The 19,806-nt window shown below is 35.8% G+C and overlaps 1 protein-coding gene across 1 annotated transcript in view; it reads left to right on the top strand.

Annotated features, from left to right (window-relative positions):
* Positions 1-19,806, top strand: part of LOC148952658 (uncharacterized) — a 104,390-nt gene that overhangs the window by 76,152 nt on the left and 8,432 nt on the right. The window contains exons 9-11 of the mRNA XM_089087325.1: positions 8,699-8,852; positions 10,793-11,152; positions 12,125-12,377. Coding sequence (XP_088943451.1) covers positions 8,699-8,852; positions 10,793-11,152; positions 12,125-12,377 — 767 coding nt within the window. The remainder of the gene's footprint in view (positions 1-8,698; positions 8,853-10,792; positions 11,153-12,124; positions 12,378-19,806) is intronic.

Below are 19,806 nucleotides of genomic sequence, written 5' to 3'. Positions count from 1 at the left end.
ATCACCCTTTAGGACCAAACTACTAAAATTATTTTGGAGGCCTATAACTCTTTTAAAATACATAAACTGCAGAGATTTCAGTTGTTTTACCTTAGTAGTCCCCCACAACTCGAATCCATAATGGGCAACAGGTAGGACTTTAGTCATAAAAAGGTTCTTGTGCATCTTCATATTTTTGATTCCCATGATATGTTTTTGTCGAAGTAGAGCGCAAGCAGCTGCCTTACCACGTGAAATCATCAATTTAATATGCTTGGAGTATATATTATATTTATTCAGAGTATATATTGTATTTAGAATTATGTTTGTTTCTGGGGATTTTTATAATGTATTTAAATTTACATGATTGCCAAGAAACTAAATGGAATTGAATATTTAGAACCTAATATTATGTAATTTTTACATGCCACTACTAATAAAAACTCACGGCAGCAGCAAGCCACCTAAGGCCAACACATCTACGCACACTCCTCCATCCCATTCTATTCAAAGCCTCCGTCTTTACACCCTCTCAGGAAGTTCTCATTTCCCCTAAATCTTTCTTTGCGACATTCTCCCACTCCAAACCTGGACGGTCTGCTTGTTGTTTAGGCCTAGACGGGGGGGGGGGGGAAGGACAATCTTTGGAAATCTGTCACCCTTCCTCCACAGAACTTGCCTTAACCATCTAAAGCCCCTAGCCGTAAAAAGCGGGACTGAACCACAATTTTCTTGCAGCCTACTGTTTGAAATACGGTCAGTCAGTTGGGTACCCAAAACAATCTATATGCAATTTCTCTGAAAAACACCTAGCAAATCTTCCTCCGTGTCTCGGAGCGCCCATCCTTCAGAAGCTTACTTGACCTTATTTGACATTAAATAAAAAAAAACAAGTTTTTTAAACTGAAAGTAAGGAGCGACATTAAAACTTAAAACGAACAGAAATTATTCCGTATATGAAAGGGGCTGTCCCCTCCTCAACGCCTCGCTCTTTACGCTAAAGTTTTTTATTGTTTTAAAAAATAAAGTTGTGAGACAGAGTCAAACTTTAGCGTAAAGAGCGAGGCGTTGAGGAGGGGAGAGCCCCTTTCATATACGGAATAATTTCTGTTCGTTTTAAGTTTTAATGTCGCTCCTTACTTTCAGTTTAAAAAACTTGTTTTTTTATTTAATTTCTGATCGTTTTTTAGTTAATGCAGCTCTTATTTGCATAAAAATTTTACTTTTCTTTTGCTAAATGGATGTCTTTACAAATTAACTTACGTAACTAACTTCTATATTCGTATATTTTTCTTCTGGCAAAAAATACAAAGTTGCAGATTTTTGCAGATATGAGCTTGAAACCTATATAATAGTGTTTTCTGATACGCTGAATCTGACGGTGTGATTTTCATTAAAATTCTTTCCCTTGTAGGGGATGTTTCCCCCCTCTTTAAAAAATCGAGTAAATTTTCTCAGGCTCGTAGCCTTTGATGAGTAATACTAAACTTAATAAAATTTATATATTTAGGATTAGCATTATAAACACATTCTTTTGATACATTTATTGACATCAAAATTTTGTTTTTAAAAGTTTCGATTACTATTGAGCCGTATCGCTTGTTTTTTTTATTGTTTTTTTTATTACGTATATGTTATTACTTATATGAGGGGGTTATCCCCTTAGTCAATACCACGCTCTTTACGTTAAAAGTTAAAAAAAACTTTAATTCACAAACCCCTGAATCACAAAGACCGTTTAATTAGAATAGCTAGCTCTTTTGAAAGCACTAAAAAAAACTGTAGCGTAAAGAGCGAGGCATTGACTTGGGGAAGAACCCCCTCATATACGTTATAATTTCTGTTCGTTTTAAGTTCTAATATTCCTTCTTACATTTCAGTTGAAAAAACTTATTTTTTTTTATTTAATTTCTGAATGTTTCTTAAATAATGCTTGGAAATCCGGCGCCCCCTTCATAGAAATGTCCCTTACCCCAAAGAAACATCCTCCACGGAAATATTATCCAGAGTAACCCCCTCCTCTAGCCCCCCCCTCCAGAAAAAATCCTTCCTGAAAATGGTTGTATACTTCCCAATAACCAATAAATAATGCTGGCAAGTCCGGCGCCCCCTTCATGGCAATTTCCCTTCCCCCATGAAAACTTCCTTCTTGAACAGATCCTCCAACATAACCACCGACCCACCCCAACCAACCACAACTAGAAAAAAAAAAACAATAAAAATTCTTTATACATACCCATAAACCAAACAATATGTTTACATTGGGTAAAGTTGATTTCTTTTATCCAACCCTCTGGGAACATCGGGGGCTTAAGTCATCCTAAAAGACATATTTTTCATATTTTCGACCATGCTGAACAAAATGGCTATCTCAAAATTTTGATCGGGTGACTTTGGGAAAAAAATAAGCGTGGGAGGGGGCCTAGTTGCCCTCCATTTTTTTTTGTAACTTAAAAAGGGCACTATAACTTTTAATTTCCGTTCCAATGAGCCCTCCTACGATATTCTAGGACCACTGGGTCGATACGATCACCCCTGGGAAAAAAAAACAAAACAAACAAACAAATAAACACGCATCCGTTATCTTTCTTCTGGCAAAAAAGGTAAAATTCCACATTTTTGTAGATAGGAGCTTGAAACCTCTACAGTAGGGTTCTCTGATACGCTGAATATGATGTTTTGATTTCGATTAAGGTTCTATAGCTTTTAGGGAGTCTCTCCCCCTTTTTTTGAAAATCAGCCAAATTTTCTCAGGCGCTTTACTTTTGATGGGTAGCATTAAACTTGATGAAAGGTATATATTTGAAATCAACATTGAAATCTGATTCTTTTGATATATCTATTGGTATCAAAAACCCGTTTTCTAGAGTTTCGGTTACCATTGAGCCGGGTCGCTCCTTACTTACAGTTCGTTACCACGAACTGTTTGATACATAATAACAAACTAAACCTTCAGTGCCAATGTCTTGTGAATTGATGGAGTATTGGTAATTCATGTGTCTCTGGTAAGGAGCAACACAAGCCACACTGTCTATTTGTTTGGACTTGAACCCATTAAAGGCAAAATAAAAGTCCTTTCTGATAGTCCCTAACAAATATAATTGGAAATCCAATAAGCTATTTTACTGATAAGTATGACAAGAATGTAGCCTTTCCCAGACAGAATTCAGATAAAACTAGACATTTGACTCTAACTTCAGTTAATGATCAGCCATTGTTGAATGAATTCCATCAGGCCACCTTATACTTTACCCCAATTAAAGATATATGAGATTCTTAAAGAGATTTAAGAAATCTTTCGGATACCCTGATAGTCTCTGGTGGCAAGTGTGGATCTAAGGCCTCACATGACTGTTACTGCTGCTAAAAACTCATTGTAGCACCAAGCTTCCTGAGGCCATCACAGTTACGCACGCTCTTCTTCCAACCCAATTTATTTAAAGCTTCACGCTACCCCCCCCCCCTTCATGAATTTTCAGTGTCATCAAAATCTTTCTTTATGACCTACGATTGACCATGGTCATTATCTTATCTACAAATATTCTAATTTGAGTTTGCGCCCTTATTTTCCTATTCTTCCAATTTTTTTTCATCTGTGAAAAAGCAAACTGGGTCTCAACTTTTCGAATTTCACATTTTCATTGTGTTCCTCATTACTCATAATCTAACCCAGGCAAGTGAAGCCATACACTTGACTGAAATTCTCCTTACCCGACGTCACCTATTTACCTTCATTGTTTCCTAGTTTAAGCCACTTAGTCTTCTTGAAACTATTTCTCAAACCATTCTTGCACCGTGAACTCACAAAACTCGAAATATTCATTTATTTTGGTACCACTTTTTATCAAGGAAACTCAAATCATTTACATAATATAAGTTTAGAAGAGTTTTACCCTCCCATTTGATTCAATGTTTTCCCATAGCCTTTCCCTTGCTTCTTAGGACAATTTCCATAAAAATAGTCAATATAAATAGGGACTGGATACAACCATACTTAACTCCTTTTTCACCACATAACCAGCTACTAGCCTAATTTTTTACCCGCTATAACACTGCTCGCGTACGTTGCACTAGTCACTTATGTTACTTACTTAGTGTACTCTACATTGGTAGGACCTTCACCAAAGCTCTCAATTTGGCTTAGCCAGACGCCTCTTCATAATCTATAAGACTGATCAGAATCTGTCATAGTCTACTCACACAAGACAGATTCTGAAAGTAAATGTGGTAATTGCACAGCCTATAGCTTACTTGCCATCCCTGTGAAATCCTCATGAAAATACCCTAGATCGCGTGGGAAATGTGGCAAGACATATAATACCCGAGAATGAAGTCCGGACTTCATTAGAACAGATCCACCATAAATCAAACTTATATCTTCAAATAAATAATAGAAAATGATAGTAAATTTAATATATCAAAGAACTATACCAACTGTTCACGCTAGCATTCCTTGACTTCACGCGAGCATCCGACCTGGTCGGGTGAGATGGTCGCTGGCATACCTTGACTTACTACGAATTTTCTCTGATTTGAAATATATTATAAGGAGCGTATACAAAAAGGCGAGAAGTATGCGGTAGACTAATGAAGGGCTTGCTGAAGCCTTTTCTACATCTACAGGCGTTCTTCAAGGATGCCTCTTCAGCCACTTTTTTCCCGGTTCCTAAATTTGGTGATGGCACTTATCCCTAATAACACCAGAGTAGTATTAGGGGGATATCTATACGGCCTTTTTGCATTTGCTGATGACGTTAATCGTCTGAATGAAAAAATAAAAGGGTGCCAAGCCAGTGCAGACACTATTAACTACGAAACTAGTTCCGGTTGTTCCTGGCTCTGGTGAAATAGACGCAAGCAAGACCAAGGTGATGAGAGTAGTACGACACACAGAGAGTGATCTCACTCACACCGAAGTCACTATTCACGGTGAGGAAATCGAGTAATTTAATCAGAATGTTTACCTGGGAAATGTGCTGACATCCCCAAATAATATCTCTAAAGATATTTGACGGAGTCTGTCTCTTGCCACAAGTTACTGCGCTCTATTTGGAATGATAAGTTCCTTTACGACTTAACCATGCTTTAGTGATTCGGATGGCAAGGTAAAGAGGACACATTGATCCTAAAAGCCGGTGACAAACACCTACTGACGGCTTTAGAAACTAAATTACTCTTAAAACTTGCTGGAATCACTTACCTGGTTCGCGTATGTAACCAGCGGCTCCTGTCGTCTCTAAACTACTCTTAAATCATCATGCACACCATCCAACTGCAACAGCTTTGATGGCTGGACATGTTCAGCGTATATCCCCACACCAAATTCCCCAAACAGCCTCGGAAGGAAAAATTAATGCCTCTTGCCCAAGAGGACGACCTCCCAAGCATTGGCGCGAAAACTTTTCTGATCACTTTTCTCAGTACTGGTAAGGACTGCGACAAGCAGGGAGCCATAACGAAAATACTGTCATGATGCCGTCAAAAGTGAAGCCCCAATTCGGCCAATCCGGCCAGATGTGAGGTTCAAGCATAAATCTATAAGACTTGAAGACAAAAGGGGTCTTAAGATTGAGACAGTTCTCAATTATTAATCTAAGAGTGAAAAAAATATGTGAGAGGACATGTCGACGAGATTTTAACTTTCATCACCTTTCTTATAAAGGGGTTTTAACTAGCAATTAGGCTAATGAAACGAGCTCCTAATACCTTTGCCCTTCTACTTCCATAGAGCTTGGGGGAGTTTCAGAAAATAAAAAGAAACAACTATGAGCCCTGCTGTTTGCTCTTGACAAGAATTCAGAAATTCCCTACCATTACTGCTGTGGAAGTGGAATCTGATTATGAAGAGGCACCACTAAGACAGCTATTAATTGGAGGGTTGAGATACAGCAAACTATTTCGTTAGACGTCGTAATAAATACATACCAACCCCCCAACCTCCATAATGGTTTTTATTGGTCTCGTACCCTTCAAAAACCAGTAGTAGGACAAGTATATGCTGTCTCTTATGAAATCTGGTTTAAATTTAACACCTCTCATCACGTTTGATGAAAATTTTATAGGCATCTTGGGTAGATCTTACGATGACAAAAATTTGGGACCTCCGTCAAAGGAAGGGTCGGGTTGTGTTTGGACCCTGAACATCCAGTAAAACTGGAAGCCATCGCTAACTTTCCACTAAATCCTGTTATAAAATCGGCCATTATTTATGGAACAGTTTTTTAAGCCGCTCCCTGGCTCTACCCCTCAAAAAGCGCAAGATGAACTTTAGTTGAAAACATGTTCTGACAACAAGATTCAAGCTCTCCCCCCTTCGCCCTTACTGACAGGGTTAGAAATGACTCTGGAATCCAAACAGCACAAGTGAGACACTCGATCTTAGTTCCCACCTAGCTCTATTTATATCTGGAAGCCCATTCTGGTTAAGGTCATGATAACGATGATGAAGGAACTCCTCTTCTTAGCAAGGCAGGAACGGGTCTGGGCTTCAAAATTTACAAATAGAAAACTTACTGTTCATCTCAATATGTTTCGCTGAGATCCGAAAATCCTTCTGAAAAGTGTCTTATGACAAGAAGTTAGAGTTTGCCTTCCTATCCCCCCGCACAGGTTGAATTGGTTCCTGATTTCAGAAAGGTAGGAATAGCACATTATATATTGCGTATAATTAAATTTGGTTGAGCTTCGATAAAGCATTTTGGTTATTGTTCTGATTGTGGTAATTTAAGAACACCTCTTTCCTTCCCCAATGGAGTTGAGATCCAGTCCTTATTTCAGAAGGTAAAACTTGAACATCAGCTTTAACCTTTTCGCCGAGTTTTGTTACGATCCGATAACCTCTCTTTATAAATATCTTGGAAGATAAGGATTTCGGTGCCAAATACCCCCCCCCCCTCAAGGTAAAAAAGGCTAATGACTCCCAGAAAGCATGACTAGCACAGTTACTTTCACTTCAAACCAAGTTTGGTTGATTTGAAATATGATTGGGTAAGAGCACAAATTATACACATACTCTCACTTTCCTTTACAGTTTGCTGAGTTGTTACAACCCGTTCTGGTAGATGTCTCGAAGAAAAGATTTTAGCTACCTGTTTTCCCAAGAGATCTCAGAATGAGTGTAAAACCAAAAACGGAAGCTAGGCAATTTTCTCTTTCTTGCTTGAAGTGTAATTGATACCTGCTAGTCGTGTGCTAAATTTCCCGTTGACAACCCCCCCCTGCACACACTTTTATCTCGGATTAGATATAGATCTTTAAACGTTTAACTAAAACACCTATTCTTACTTTTCACAAGTTTAGATAAGATCCGACAGCTTCTTCTGTTAGATATCCTCAAGAATTGGGACACCTCCCCCCGTTGGAATCCACCCGGACTAGACAAAACCCCAATGAGACACTAGCTTTTCTTTCCTATATAGTTTGGTTAGATCTGACTACTCATTTGGTAATACTGCCTATGACAAGAATAAAAAAAGCTTTCTCCTCCCTTACCTATGGATTTAATCGCAGTTGGACTTGATTCAGTCTACTCCTGGTCCCGAGCAACTTATGCATACAAAATTCGACAAATCTTGGCAAAATCAAAAATTTAATTGAAGAAACAACAAAAAGCCGAAATTTGGGGTTTTCAAATTGACCTTTCCAAATTTTTTTTTTCTAGGAATCTAGAAGAGACACAATGTTTTCAATCATTAGACTCTAGAAGACAGTTACGGGTTTCGTATGTGTTTGATATTAAGTTGTCCCTAAGTAGTTTATTTTTGAGGTAGGAGCGTGATGTGTTGCTTCTTGGATATACTAAATATGCTGAAAGAAAAAAATTCACTAGAAATTTTGCAAACTTTGGAGAATTAGTTGTCTTATTTCAGGATCCTCAAGCAGGAATAAATTAGAAAAAAAAGATTTTGGGCAAAAGAATTTATTCTTGTTCTGATTATAAAAAGAAAAAATGGTCTATTTTTTTAGATGATGGTTCGCCTCTGAGGGGGTTTGCGAAAGGATTGTTCCTGAAAATCCTTTCCTCTCTCATCCTGCCTTTAATAGGGATGAAATTCCATCTTCTATGTTCGTGGATATAAGGAAAATGTTCGATACTATTTGTCTTTTGATTTTAAATGAATAATTGTCTAATTGTGACACAAGTCACCAGGCTAAATCAATATTCTTGCCATATTTAAGTGATAGAGTTAAGTGTATTGATGGGGGCGAAGTTATATTAACGTCTTCGAACCAGTCAAACCAGATTGGAGTACCCCGAGGTTCAATTCTAGGGCCCGTGTTGCTTTAATATAAGTTAATGATGTTAGTAGTTCAGTTGAGGAGCCAGGGTTGACCCTTCTCTTCGCCGATGACACAGCCTGTAATGTTTTCATTTTGATTGGAGACCTATTGATTTCCTTATTGTTTTTTTTGTTTTCGTAAAACGAACCTCTTTCTCTACCAGATATTTCTATAATACTATATATTATATACTGCATAATATAATATATATTATATATATTATGTTATATATATATATTATATATATATATATATATATATATATATATTATAATACTATAATACTATATATTTTTATAATTAGTGTATTGTGAATCTATCATAGAAAAATCCCCTAACACTGCTCCTCCCACCACTGGTTTAGAATATGTTGCTAGAAATATTTATATTCCCATTCTAATTTAAATAGAATCTTTTTTAATTTTTTTACTTTTGAAAGGCAATTGGAGCAGAACCTCGTTCAGCACAAAAACTTGGATGGGCTGGTGACTCCTTTAGCTAATCGTAAACATGTGAAACTTTCAAATGAGCCTGTTCTAGAAACATTGGTGGACCAAAAGGCTCAAATGATGAGGTTAAGGAACCTATTGAAGGTACTTTTGTATTTACAAAAATGTAGATATAATAATAATGATGCTATAGACATGCTCATAAATCTATCAAAGGTAAAAGAAAATGAAGTTAAGATGACAGGACAGCAAAATCAGACAGTAGATAATGGCGGGTTTGAGCAGAGAGAAGGGCCCTCGTACAAATAAAAGGAAATCTAATAAAAAAAAACCAAAGCAATTCAAAACCTTAATTGCTTTTCAACGTCTTGCTTTGTTAAAACTCATTTTTATCAATTGTATATTTTGAAACACCCTACTGTCTTCTAAGATTTCATATAGTTGTTGATTGTTATAAATTCGTCTTTAACCCCACATTATATATCTCACAATCCACACATGCAAAATTATCGTCCATTTAACTTCAGATTTGTAAAAAAAAAATTGTATCATAACCATTGCCATATCCAGGTGGGATACCGGGTTTGAACCCCCTCCCCCTCTTCTATCGCAAAACACTTCTTCGACTTGTCAATGGGTCGTAAATATTCACGTAAAAGACAATTTCTCCTAAAAAACTAAAAAAAATGTTTCTTTGCCTCTTAAAATCAGGTCCCCTTAATCCAAAGACTCCCTTTAATTTGCAGATACCTAGAATTTACTTTAATATTCCATTTTAAAATAGTAAATGTATCGCATTTTTATTTGTGTAATTATAGTGCTTGTATTATGTTTATGAATTTCTATTGTGTTTTATTTGGCATTTTCTTGGCATTTCCTGTCTTTTCTTTTTTTATGCACTATTTTCCGCTTGCCAGGGTATTTACAACGGCTCAGCCATAAATTCAATTCAATATTAACGCCTGAACATACATCAAATGGATTTGTTTGGGATGAGGAACGTATAGTATTCATAACCTTAATAGTTTTTTTTTCGTAGTTTTTAGAAAGAAAAAAGAGCGAAAAGTTTTTTAGCCGTAACATTTTTTTACAAATTTTTCTCTGTTTCTTTGAGGTTAAAAAAACCTTTTTTATATTTCCTAAATATCTAAATAATTTGTTGTAGCAAACATATAGCAGTCATTCCACGTATATAAAAATGAAAATATAGAAGTATGTAACTTAAGTATTTTATTTGAGGCATATTAGTACTAAATGTTCTGGGTTCATTAAAATTGTCTAATTCTTTAATAAAATACTCTATCTCTCTCTTTAATAAAATACTCTATCTCTCTCTTTAAGTTCTAAATAGTACCTTAGATCATGCTATCTTTTCATTTTCGTATACTAAAAATAAAGTATATAACAACGAGTAAAACTTTTAATTAAGGCAATGAAAAAAAAAGTCCGAAGATTTTGGCTCCATGTCCGAAAAACATTATCCAGGCTCTAAGCCTGGATAAGCCCCTTCACATAAGGGAACATATTAAGAAAACAATTCTTACTTCATAATATGCAGAATAATCATAGTTAACGCATTTTGTATGGGGGGGGGGGGGGGACGTTTATCTTCACTTCTTTCATTGTTCTACAATTTTCTTAAAACAAATTCCTGAAAAGTAAGCATGGATTCCATAAACGTTTTTCTCCGTTTTCAAATATAAATTAAACACTATCAGTACCATCTAATTATTTCTCATACCACATTGTAATTGAAAAATAGTGAGAAATTAGGTTAGGTTAGATGGGGGTTGGGCGTTTATTTGAACACGGCTTTTAAGGCAGAGAGTAGACTCGAAAGAAATTAGAAATGTGGTATAAGAAGTGCAAAACAATGAAAGAAGTTTTCCATCCCTCCATGCCAAATGTATTAACTATGATTATTCTGCATATTATGAAGTAAGAATTGTTTTCCTAACATGTTTCTTTATGTGAAGGGGCTTATTTAGGCTTATACCAACATCTGAAACACATGGAAACAACCATTAGAGCCATATTTTGTCAAAGCTAAATTTTGATTGAATTGTAAATGTTTGTTTCCTTAGTTTTTACGAGACGCAAACGATGCCAGCCAAAAGGAAAATGTGTCTCCCGTCAGATCGACAGCACCAATGATGCAAAGCACTCCACTTATTCCTGTAAATCCTCAGAAAAATGTATTTGAAAAACGCTTCAAACACTTGCAGTCCATTGAGAATATGTCGCCCATTAACCCAGTACGCTCAGATTTTAGCCTGAAGACTCCTCTCAATATAAATAAGTACGTGGCATCAATTGGAGACACTTGTAAGGGAGAAACACCTAAAACATTGTTGAAGACTCCATATCGCACGCAGAGTATGAGAGCCGTTACAAGTAGATGGTCGACAGCTATTGAACAAATTGACGAAGAAGCTGAACTTGAGGTAAGTTTTGAAGATGAGTGACATTAATTAAGGAGTCCAGAATCCTACCTGTTTGGAGGCTGTACTGCAAAAAAAGTATACAAAACACTGCAGAAAAGCGATATCATACTAATTTTGATTAGTCTGTGTTCAAGTTTGATAATCAAGTGAGAAATAAAAATTTTATAAATAGTAAGCTTCAAAAGCAACCCGTTCTTTAATCATGTAAGGAAAGGAGTAAGTTCTTGTTTTTATGTTGTTGTTTTTGCCGGGAGGGGAGAGTAGATTGAAGTTACTATTTTGTGATTTGAATTTTCGGGTACTGTGTCTTATGACCTTGTTTTGCTTAGAATAAATCTATCTATCTATTCAAACAACTTATGTAACGTAACTTGGAGTGTTGGTAAGCTGCAGTAAGCCTAATTGCTAATATCAGTTTAATCAGATTTTTACAAATTTATTCAATCTACTTTATTCTTGAAAAAACAATTGCTTTGTCCTTGTTTTTTGTGGGATTAACTATAGTAAATATAATAAAGTTCTACTTCAGCTAACAGAAGGCTGAGTGGGACACAGTCTCTCTCTCCATTATTTTCGTTAATTGTTTGTTTGAAGAGCCGTCGATTGCATATTTTAAATAATTTTTTAGATTTGTAAAATGATAAAGTAAAAAAATATATAAAAGATAAGAATTTTTGTTAGATAAGTCTATAGCTGACGCAATTTCTTGATGCCACCAAGGGTCACCGTAAAGGGTGATTTTGACGCAGTTTTTATCCCCTTCCTTGCATCTACGCGTTCTAAAAAAAAAAGAAAGGCTTAAGCTTCCGTGGATTTTATTTTTACCTATTTAAATTCTCAAAAGAAGTCAATTTATTTTTTACTTTTTTTTTGCCTAGCTCCACTCTAGGTGACATGTTTTTGGGTCTATAACTGATGTTTCAGTGTTTGTCAACTATAAATTATTGAATTTAATGTATTTTTCTTTCTTAGATTCCCTCTGGAAATTTAAATGCTGATACATCAAGGCTAGCAGTTAGAGGTTTGGAAGATTTAAGCCGACATCTTGGACCTTCTTCACCTTACGAAGGGGAACGCTCTCTTTTTTCTACTTTTATTAAAGACAAAGCAAATAAGGGTGTTTTCAAAGAGCCAGTTTCTGAAATTTTTACCGAGCTTGAAGAGATTATGGCCTCTGTTGAACGAATGTTCCCTAAGGAAAATGATTACAAAACAGTGTCCAATGGTAAATTACTCTTTTTTGATTGTATCAGTAATTTATGTGTCAAGAAGCCAGTAATTCCTGATTTTTCTTTTTACCTGCAACCTTCTGTTTGTCTGTCATTTTAGAATACCCTGAAAACTGAATTACCCTGAAAACTTTCTTTTTTCTTCGTACCAAGAAGTATTATGAAGAAATCCTGGCCAATATTTCTTGAAACTAAGTCAAACCACTGATAGTAATGAGCCATAAGTAAACAGGGACCCTTGTAAGAGTTATCAAAATTCGGAAATGTTAACTTAATCTTTGACTTCAGTAAACTTGATTGTTTTGAAAGCATTTATTCCTTGCCCTTTTCTCTCTGCCACTTTCTGCCTGTCTTTCTGTCAGATTAAAGCCACTCTTTAGCTACCATGAAAATACTTTATTTTTCATATAAGTAAAGGGTATGAAAAATATATGCCCAAGAAAAATGAGGTGAAGCTATTTGTTGTTGCTTTAATGATCTCTTAAAAACGTGCACAGTAAAAAAGGATAAGTGAAGAGCGAGGCTTTTCAATAGAAACTGGCCAGGAGCGTTCAGGATTTTGTTCGGGCGGAGATTTTACAGAAAATTAAAACAAAAACCCATTTTTTTTATATGCAGTTTGCTAGTCGGACAAAAATTCAGAGGAAAGGTGGGGGTCAAAATCGATAAGACCCCCCCCCTCCCTGGATACGGCCCTGAAACTGGCAGTCTAAAAATCAGAATTTTGATAGCATTCTTTACATCAGAGGAATCTGAATTTTATGCCAATACTACTGCTAACAACTCACTTCAGTACCAAGCTACCTGAGGCATATACCACCAAGCACGCTCCTCCTTCATCCTTATTTTTTTCTTTATTATGTTTTTATGCTTACTTATGTTTTATGCTTACTAAAAATTTATCAGTATAAAAACATTTACGATATTTTAGAAAATTGGAAAAATACCCCATAAACAAAATTTGATTTTAACTTCAATATACACCATGAAATTCAACGTGTCTGAGAACCCTAGAATGGAGTTTTGCAAGCTCTTATCAACAGAAATAGGAGAGGCTCATTATCTTCGTCAAGGGTGAAGATTGAACCAGTGGTTTGACTTTCGAGCGAGGGTATATTCAAATATAAATTTAAACTTTAGTTTTTTTTTTGTAAGTAATAAAAGATACGGAAGTCTAAATTTGTCTTTTTTTTTATTAAACCCCACTTGAACTCCACTCAATGACATATTAATCTTTTCCTTTAAAGTTACTTTTACTTTAATGTCATCGATATAAATTTCAATCTTCAATTATTTTTTTAAAATTTGGGTAACCAAACATAATTGATTAAAACAAAATATACTACTACCAAACCGAAAACTAACCTTCCCGGTTTTGTAGAGCGTCTTTCCGTCAATAGGGCGCCGCTTCCACCGTGGAATTACCTTAATATCATGCACAAATTATTTTTCTTAAAATCTTGGTCTCGAACAACTACACATCATCCATCATCCCTAATCAACCTGAATCAACCCTAAGAGGAGTAGAGGTTCAATCCAGCTTTCTAGGGCTATAATGAGAGAAAGATTGAGATGGTAAGGGCACATTCTGCGGATGAAGGATGACATATTGCCGAAGATTGTACTTTTTGATCAACCGTCTAGGGCTACACGGAAGGCAGGTCGTCCGCAGTTGCGGTGGGAAGATGTCATAAAGAAAGATTTAAAGGAAATGGGGAACTTTTTGGGACGGTGTAAAGAAGGAAGCTTTGAATAGATCGGGATGGAGGAGGAGCGTGATTTGAAGATTTGCTAGATCTTTTCCTGGGAAATTGCTTAAGGATTGTTCTGGGTACCTGGCTTACTGACCGTATTCCAAACAATAGGCTATACGAAAAATGTGGTTCAATACCGCTCTCTAGGGCTATAATGAAAGAAAGCTTGAGGTGGCTAGGGTACGTTTTTCGGATGAAGGATGACAGATTGCCGAAGATTGTTCTTTTCGGCCAACCGTGTAGGGCTAAACGGAAGGCAGGTCGTCCGCAGTTGGGGTGGGAAGATGTCATAAAGAAAGATTTAAAGGAAATGTGAACTTTTTGGGAGGGTGTAAAGAAGGAAGCTTTTAAAAGATCGGGATGGAGAAGGAGCGTGCGTAGCTATGTTGGCCTCAGGTGCCTTGGTGCTGCGATGAGTTGTTAGCAGTTGTAGTAATAGAAGAGGAGTAGAGTGTAGTGCTATTTTTGGCATAACAGTGCCATATTTTTGCCATTTTCGCTCCAATACAGCACTACTTGCCTTATTAGTGTCAAAAAGTTATCAGACAAGAATTTTGAGTTATCTCTTCTGTTTAGAACCGTCAAACAGCTAACTGTGGAGCTTCTCAGCTACTGAGTTCACACTGCCGCGTGGTGGTGTCTTTGCCCCTAAACATACATGTACTCTACGAAAATTACCGTTGACTGCATTTCATTTATTCAGTAATGCTAACAGTTATGCTGTCTTGCTTAAGTGTAAACCAGCTATTACGTGAGAAGTCAGTGAATTTCTTTGGAAGAGAGGGGTTCTCAAGCCTCAAAATTTCATGTTAAGACAAAACTTTCAAACCGTCCTGTTACTCCCTTTTATTTGAAGGGATATACTTTGGCTGTACTGGGGATTATACCGAGAGGACAATAGCACTTAAATTCTGGATAAGCTTGAACATTGTGTAAAAAAAAAAAAACGAAATTTATTTTAGAATAAAAAGTATTTTTAAAATGAAAGTAAAGGGTGTAAAAATTAAAATAGTTTTAAATTATTCTTTTTATGCTATTAGGGTCGCCCTCCTCTTGAGTTCAGCTCTGCTAAAGTTTTCTTTCCTTTTTTCGCAGTGTTTCAGGAATGACGCCTCCGACACTAGATAAATATTGAAAGGCTTAAATGTTCTTTCACATTGCCTCGAGAATAAACGACAATTATTATTATTCAAATTTGCTTTAAATAGTAAATGCTTAGTTCAAGCATTTTTAAAGGGAATCAAAATAAAAAGTATACACTAACCAGTCTGAAATGCCTTGCCACTGTCAAATACCTTTGGGACAATTAGTCGAATTTGTGTGTGTTAAGAGAAGGGGGAGGACTCCCTCTATTACTGCCAATTTATATTCGCGTTAAGTTTTATTATAGGTCTTTACTTGCATTTGAAAAACCTTTTTGTGAACAATTCTCACAGACGGACAGTAAAACGTTTTTCGAACGAAAATGATAAAATGAAGTTATTCTGTAAATTCTGTAATCTGATTGGAAGCAAATTTATCTAAATTTTGGTGTACAAATTTCAGAAGAAGAGTTCTTTTCACACCTATTTACCAATGAATATATAATTTTTCCTTTCCCTTAACCAACTCCAACCCCTGAATGTTTTCAGGCCACAAAATGGTCCTGGAGCAGTTCTGAACCCTGTTTCGACTCCTCTTCATGATTCTTGAGCATTTTTGACTATAGTATATTTCATGAGAGAGAGAGAAAGATTGTGGTTTAAACAGGTCTTGGTAACGAACTGTTAAGTAAGGAGCAACGCGGGTCAATAGTAACCGAAACTCTAAACAACGGAATTTGGATATCAACAGATATATCAAAAGAATTGGCTTATCAGACTCAAACCAAATGTAATGTTCATTAAGTTTAATTTTACCCATTTAAGGTTATTAGTCTGAGAAAATTTGTCTGCTTTTCGAAAAGGGGGGGAAGCACAGCCTAAAAGTCAAAGAATCTTAACGAAAATCACATCGTAAGATTTAGAGTATGAGAGAACTGTTCATGCTCTTATCTGCAAAAATGTGGAAATTTACGTATTGTTTACGTATTGCATCTGTTATTGGGAAGTTTGCATGTATTTTTCTTCGGGGCGGGGGGGGGGGGGAGGAAATTTTCAGGGGGGAGAGAGAGAGAGAGAGAGACTTTTCCCTATGCCAGAATCTCTATGCGAAATTCTTGTCATTTGTCTTACTTTCCCTTTGTCAACTCAATTTTACGTGTGGAGATGTTAAGGGTAATTGTCTAGGGTAAATTTTTACCAGGATGGAATTGTCTAGGGGATCTTTCAGTGAAAGGGGGGAGTTTTCCTTGGAAGTGGAGCCGGATTTCCCGTAATTATTTAAATACTCATCAGAAATTAAATTAAGATAACAAGTTTTTTCAACTGAAAGTAAGGAGCAACATTAAAACCTAACACAAACTGAAATTATTACGTATTTAAAGGGGGTTACTCTCTTCTCAACACCTGTCTCTTTACGCCAAAGTTTGAATTTTGTCCCGGCAAAATTCAAAAGTTCAAAATTCTTTAATAACGACTCCTAAAACACAAGAGTTGTTTAATTAGAACAATAAGGAGCTTTTTTTAAATACTAAAAAAAAAACTTTAGTGAGGAGAGTGAGGTGTTGATTAGGGGGTAATCCCATTCATATACGTAATAGAGAGATAGATAGATAGATAGATAATTTATTTATGAGCTATACATAATGCTACAAAATACACCTGCGCACATGCCTAGTGGCATAATTGAGCGCATTACAAATTACAACAAATTATTAAACACCATTAGCAATTTAAATGAAAAAAAAAAAAAAAAAAAAAAAAAAAAAAAAAAAAAAAAAAACAAGCCTCTTGGACAACTGCCCAAATACAAACAAGGTAAATAAAACCAAAGTCAACTCTCAGAGATAAACTTTCTTACCATTCTGCGAAACTGCTGGTAATCAGCGCACTCTCTAATATCCAGGGGAATATAATTCCACACCTTCGGACCAATATGCCTCAAACTAAATCCTGCTCTAGTTGTTCGCCTAAACTCCTGTGAGAAATTGAACCTGAGTTATATCGGATATGAATGACGCTGTGAGTTAAGAGGGAAAATTCCATGGAAATATGATGCTAGCTTGTCAAAAACGTAATTGTGACATATCTGGGATATTGCAATGAATTGAAGTTAATGTAAAGAAAACATTCCAGCTAATCCATAAAGATGAGTAACAGAAGACCTATTATCAATCTGAAAAAGTATTCTTATCGCTTTGTTTTGTAAAAATTTGAAGGGGTTTATAAACTGAAGGAAAAGTTGAAGCCCACACTGAAACGCAATATAGAAAAAAAGGGTGGACCAGAGAAAAGTAAATTGATTTAAGTATATTAACCGGAAAAACATGGCGGAGACGGCACAGAATCCCAACATTCCTAGAAAATTTTACCGATAGAGTTTTAACATGTTCATGGAACGACAAATTTTCATCAATAATTATCCCAAGATATCTAAACTGTTGTACCCGTTTCAGTTCCACATTATTTAAATAAAGAGAAAAAACATCAGAATTGGCTGAACCAACTCGTGAAAATAGCATATACTGGCATTTCCTCTCGATAATAGAAGAAGGTTTCGACAGTACCACTCTGAAGTAGTTGATAGAGTACTTTGGATGTTCAGGAAAAGCTGTGTTAAGTCTGAATGGGAAGAAAAAATAACAACATCATCAGCAGACATAACAATTTTGCAGATTGGAAGAAACTCAGGCAAATCATTAATAAAAAGAAGAAATAGGGTAGGACCCAAAACAGAGCCCTGAGGAACCCCACAATTTACGGAAAATGACTTAGATCGGCTTCCATTTTTACTATCATGGCATTCAATTTTTCTTTCAGCATAGCAAGATGCAAAAAAATTCAAAGATTTTGAAGGAAATCCATATTTATTTTGTTTATTTAGTAAAAGACGGTGATCCACCGAGTCAAACGCCTTGGCCACATCCAAGAATATCGCCAAGGCGCCTTGACCAGTGCCCAGCACATTATTTATTTCAATTAAAAGCTGATGTGATGTATTGCTAGTTCTGCTGATTTTCCTTTAATGAATTCATACTGCGAAGGATGCAATATTTTATTATTACATAAATAATTTTGAAGTTGTTTATGAGCAATTTTTCCAAAATTTTACTAAAAACAGATAACAGTGAAATTTCTCTATAATTTGAAGGATCCGTAGAAGTACCACCTTTACACAAAGCTAATACATGGGTATTTTTTAAAAGATCAGGAAAAACTCCATTTAGTAAAGACAAATTAAAAATATGTGCCAACAATGGGGCAATATTAGGAGATATTTGTTTCACAATTTGTGTAGAAAACCCAAATTCATCCAATGAAAAACTTTGCTTTAGTTTCATTATATGTCTTTTAACCTCCTGGGTGCAATTTCAGGAAAATCAAATGAGTTTGGTGCTTCATCTTCAACAACAAAATCAGTCGACTGACTCTTGCCTATTTTTACTCGATACAATCCTAGACCCAGTAGTACTGAAATGCTTGCCAAAAATATCCAAATTTTTTTTTGTATCCGCCACTTTTGAACCATCAAGTTCAAGACAATTAACTCCAGAACTCGAACGATGATTGGGACGGATTTTATCATTGATTAGCTGCCATGTCTTTTTCATATTTGACTTATACTGTAAAAATTTATCGGAAAAATATTCTCTTTTAGCATATCTTATAATAGAATTCAGTTTATTTCTATAAGTTCTATATTCCTCATAAAATACATCAGATTGGGCAGCCTGATACTGACGATGTTTTTTCCTTTTCATCCTAAGTGACGTCAAAATAACATCCGTAATCCACGGGTCAAATTTTTTTGAAAACTTTCCGCGCGAAAATTTAGTCGGTGCTGCTTGATCTCGGAGCTGCATCATATCATGGATAAATTTCGAAAAAGCATCATTAACATCATTTGAATCAAAAATGGGGGTCCAGTCTTTATTATCTATCAATTCACGCAAAAGCTTAAAATTAATCAATTTTTCTGTCAGTAAGAATTTTTATTTCCATCTTTTTTAAATGCAGGTTGAGATAAACTTTGGGCTACATCTAAAACAACACTAACTGGAAAATGATCAGACATGTCACATATACTAACAGAAGACTTTATCGCTTTAAAAGAAACACCAGAAAAGAAAATGTTATTCAGAAAAGTTACAGTAGTCTTTGTTACTGTCGTAGTAAGTGACATACTTGGAAAAAGGCCTGAACACAGCATAATGTTCAAGAATTCTTTATGAAAAGCAACATCTAAGTTCAACAAATCAAAATTGAAATCACCTGAAATTATTACTGGTCTTTTACATCCGCTAAGTTTTACGAATAGGGGCTCAAAAATCTAAAAACTCTTTGGGTTTACTAGATGGCGGTCTATATACTGACCCAAAAATAAAAGGTTCGCAGCCAATGGGATGTAATTCAACAAATAGAGTCTCACATAAACCTTCTTCCCAAACTGAAAAAATCATCAGTATATTAACAGACCAATCCTGTCGGACCCAGATTAATTGACCACCTTTCGCACTCTCAGACCTACACCTTGAAACAGATTTCATACCCGAAAGGGACAGCATAGACATTGGAGACTTTTGCGACAAAAA

This window comes from Artemia sp. Qi Xiang Cuo, chromosome 4, assembly GCF_049724085.1.
Source record: "Artemia sp. Qi Xiang Cuo chromosome 4, ASM4972408v1, whole genome shotgun sequence".
Classification (NCBI taxonomy): Eukaryota; Metazoa; Arthropoda; class Branchiopoda; order Anostraca; family Artemiidae; genus Artemia; species Artemia sp. Qi Xiang Cuo.
The sequence above is the reverse complement of the archived record's forward strand: the minus strand, read 5'-3'. Positions and strand labels throughout refer to the sequence as shown.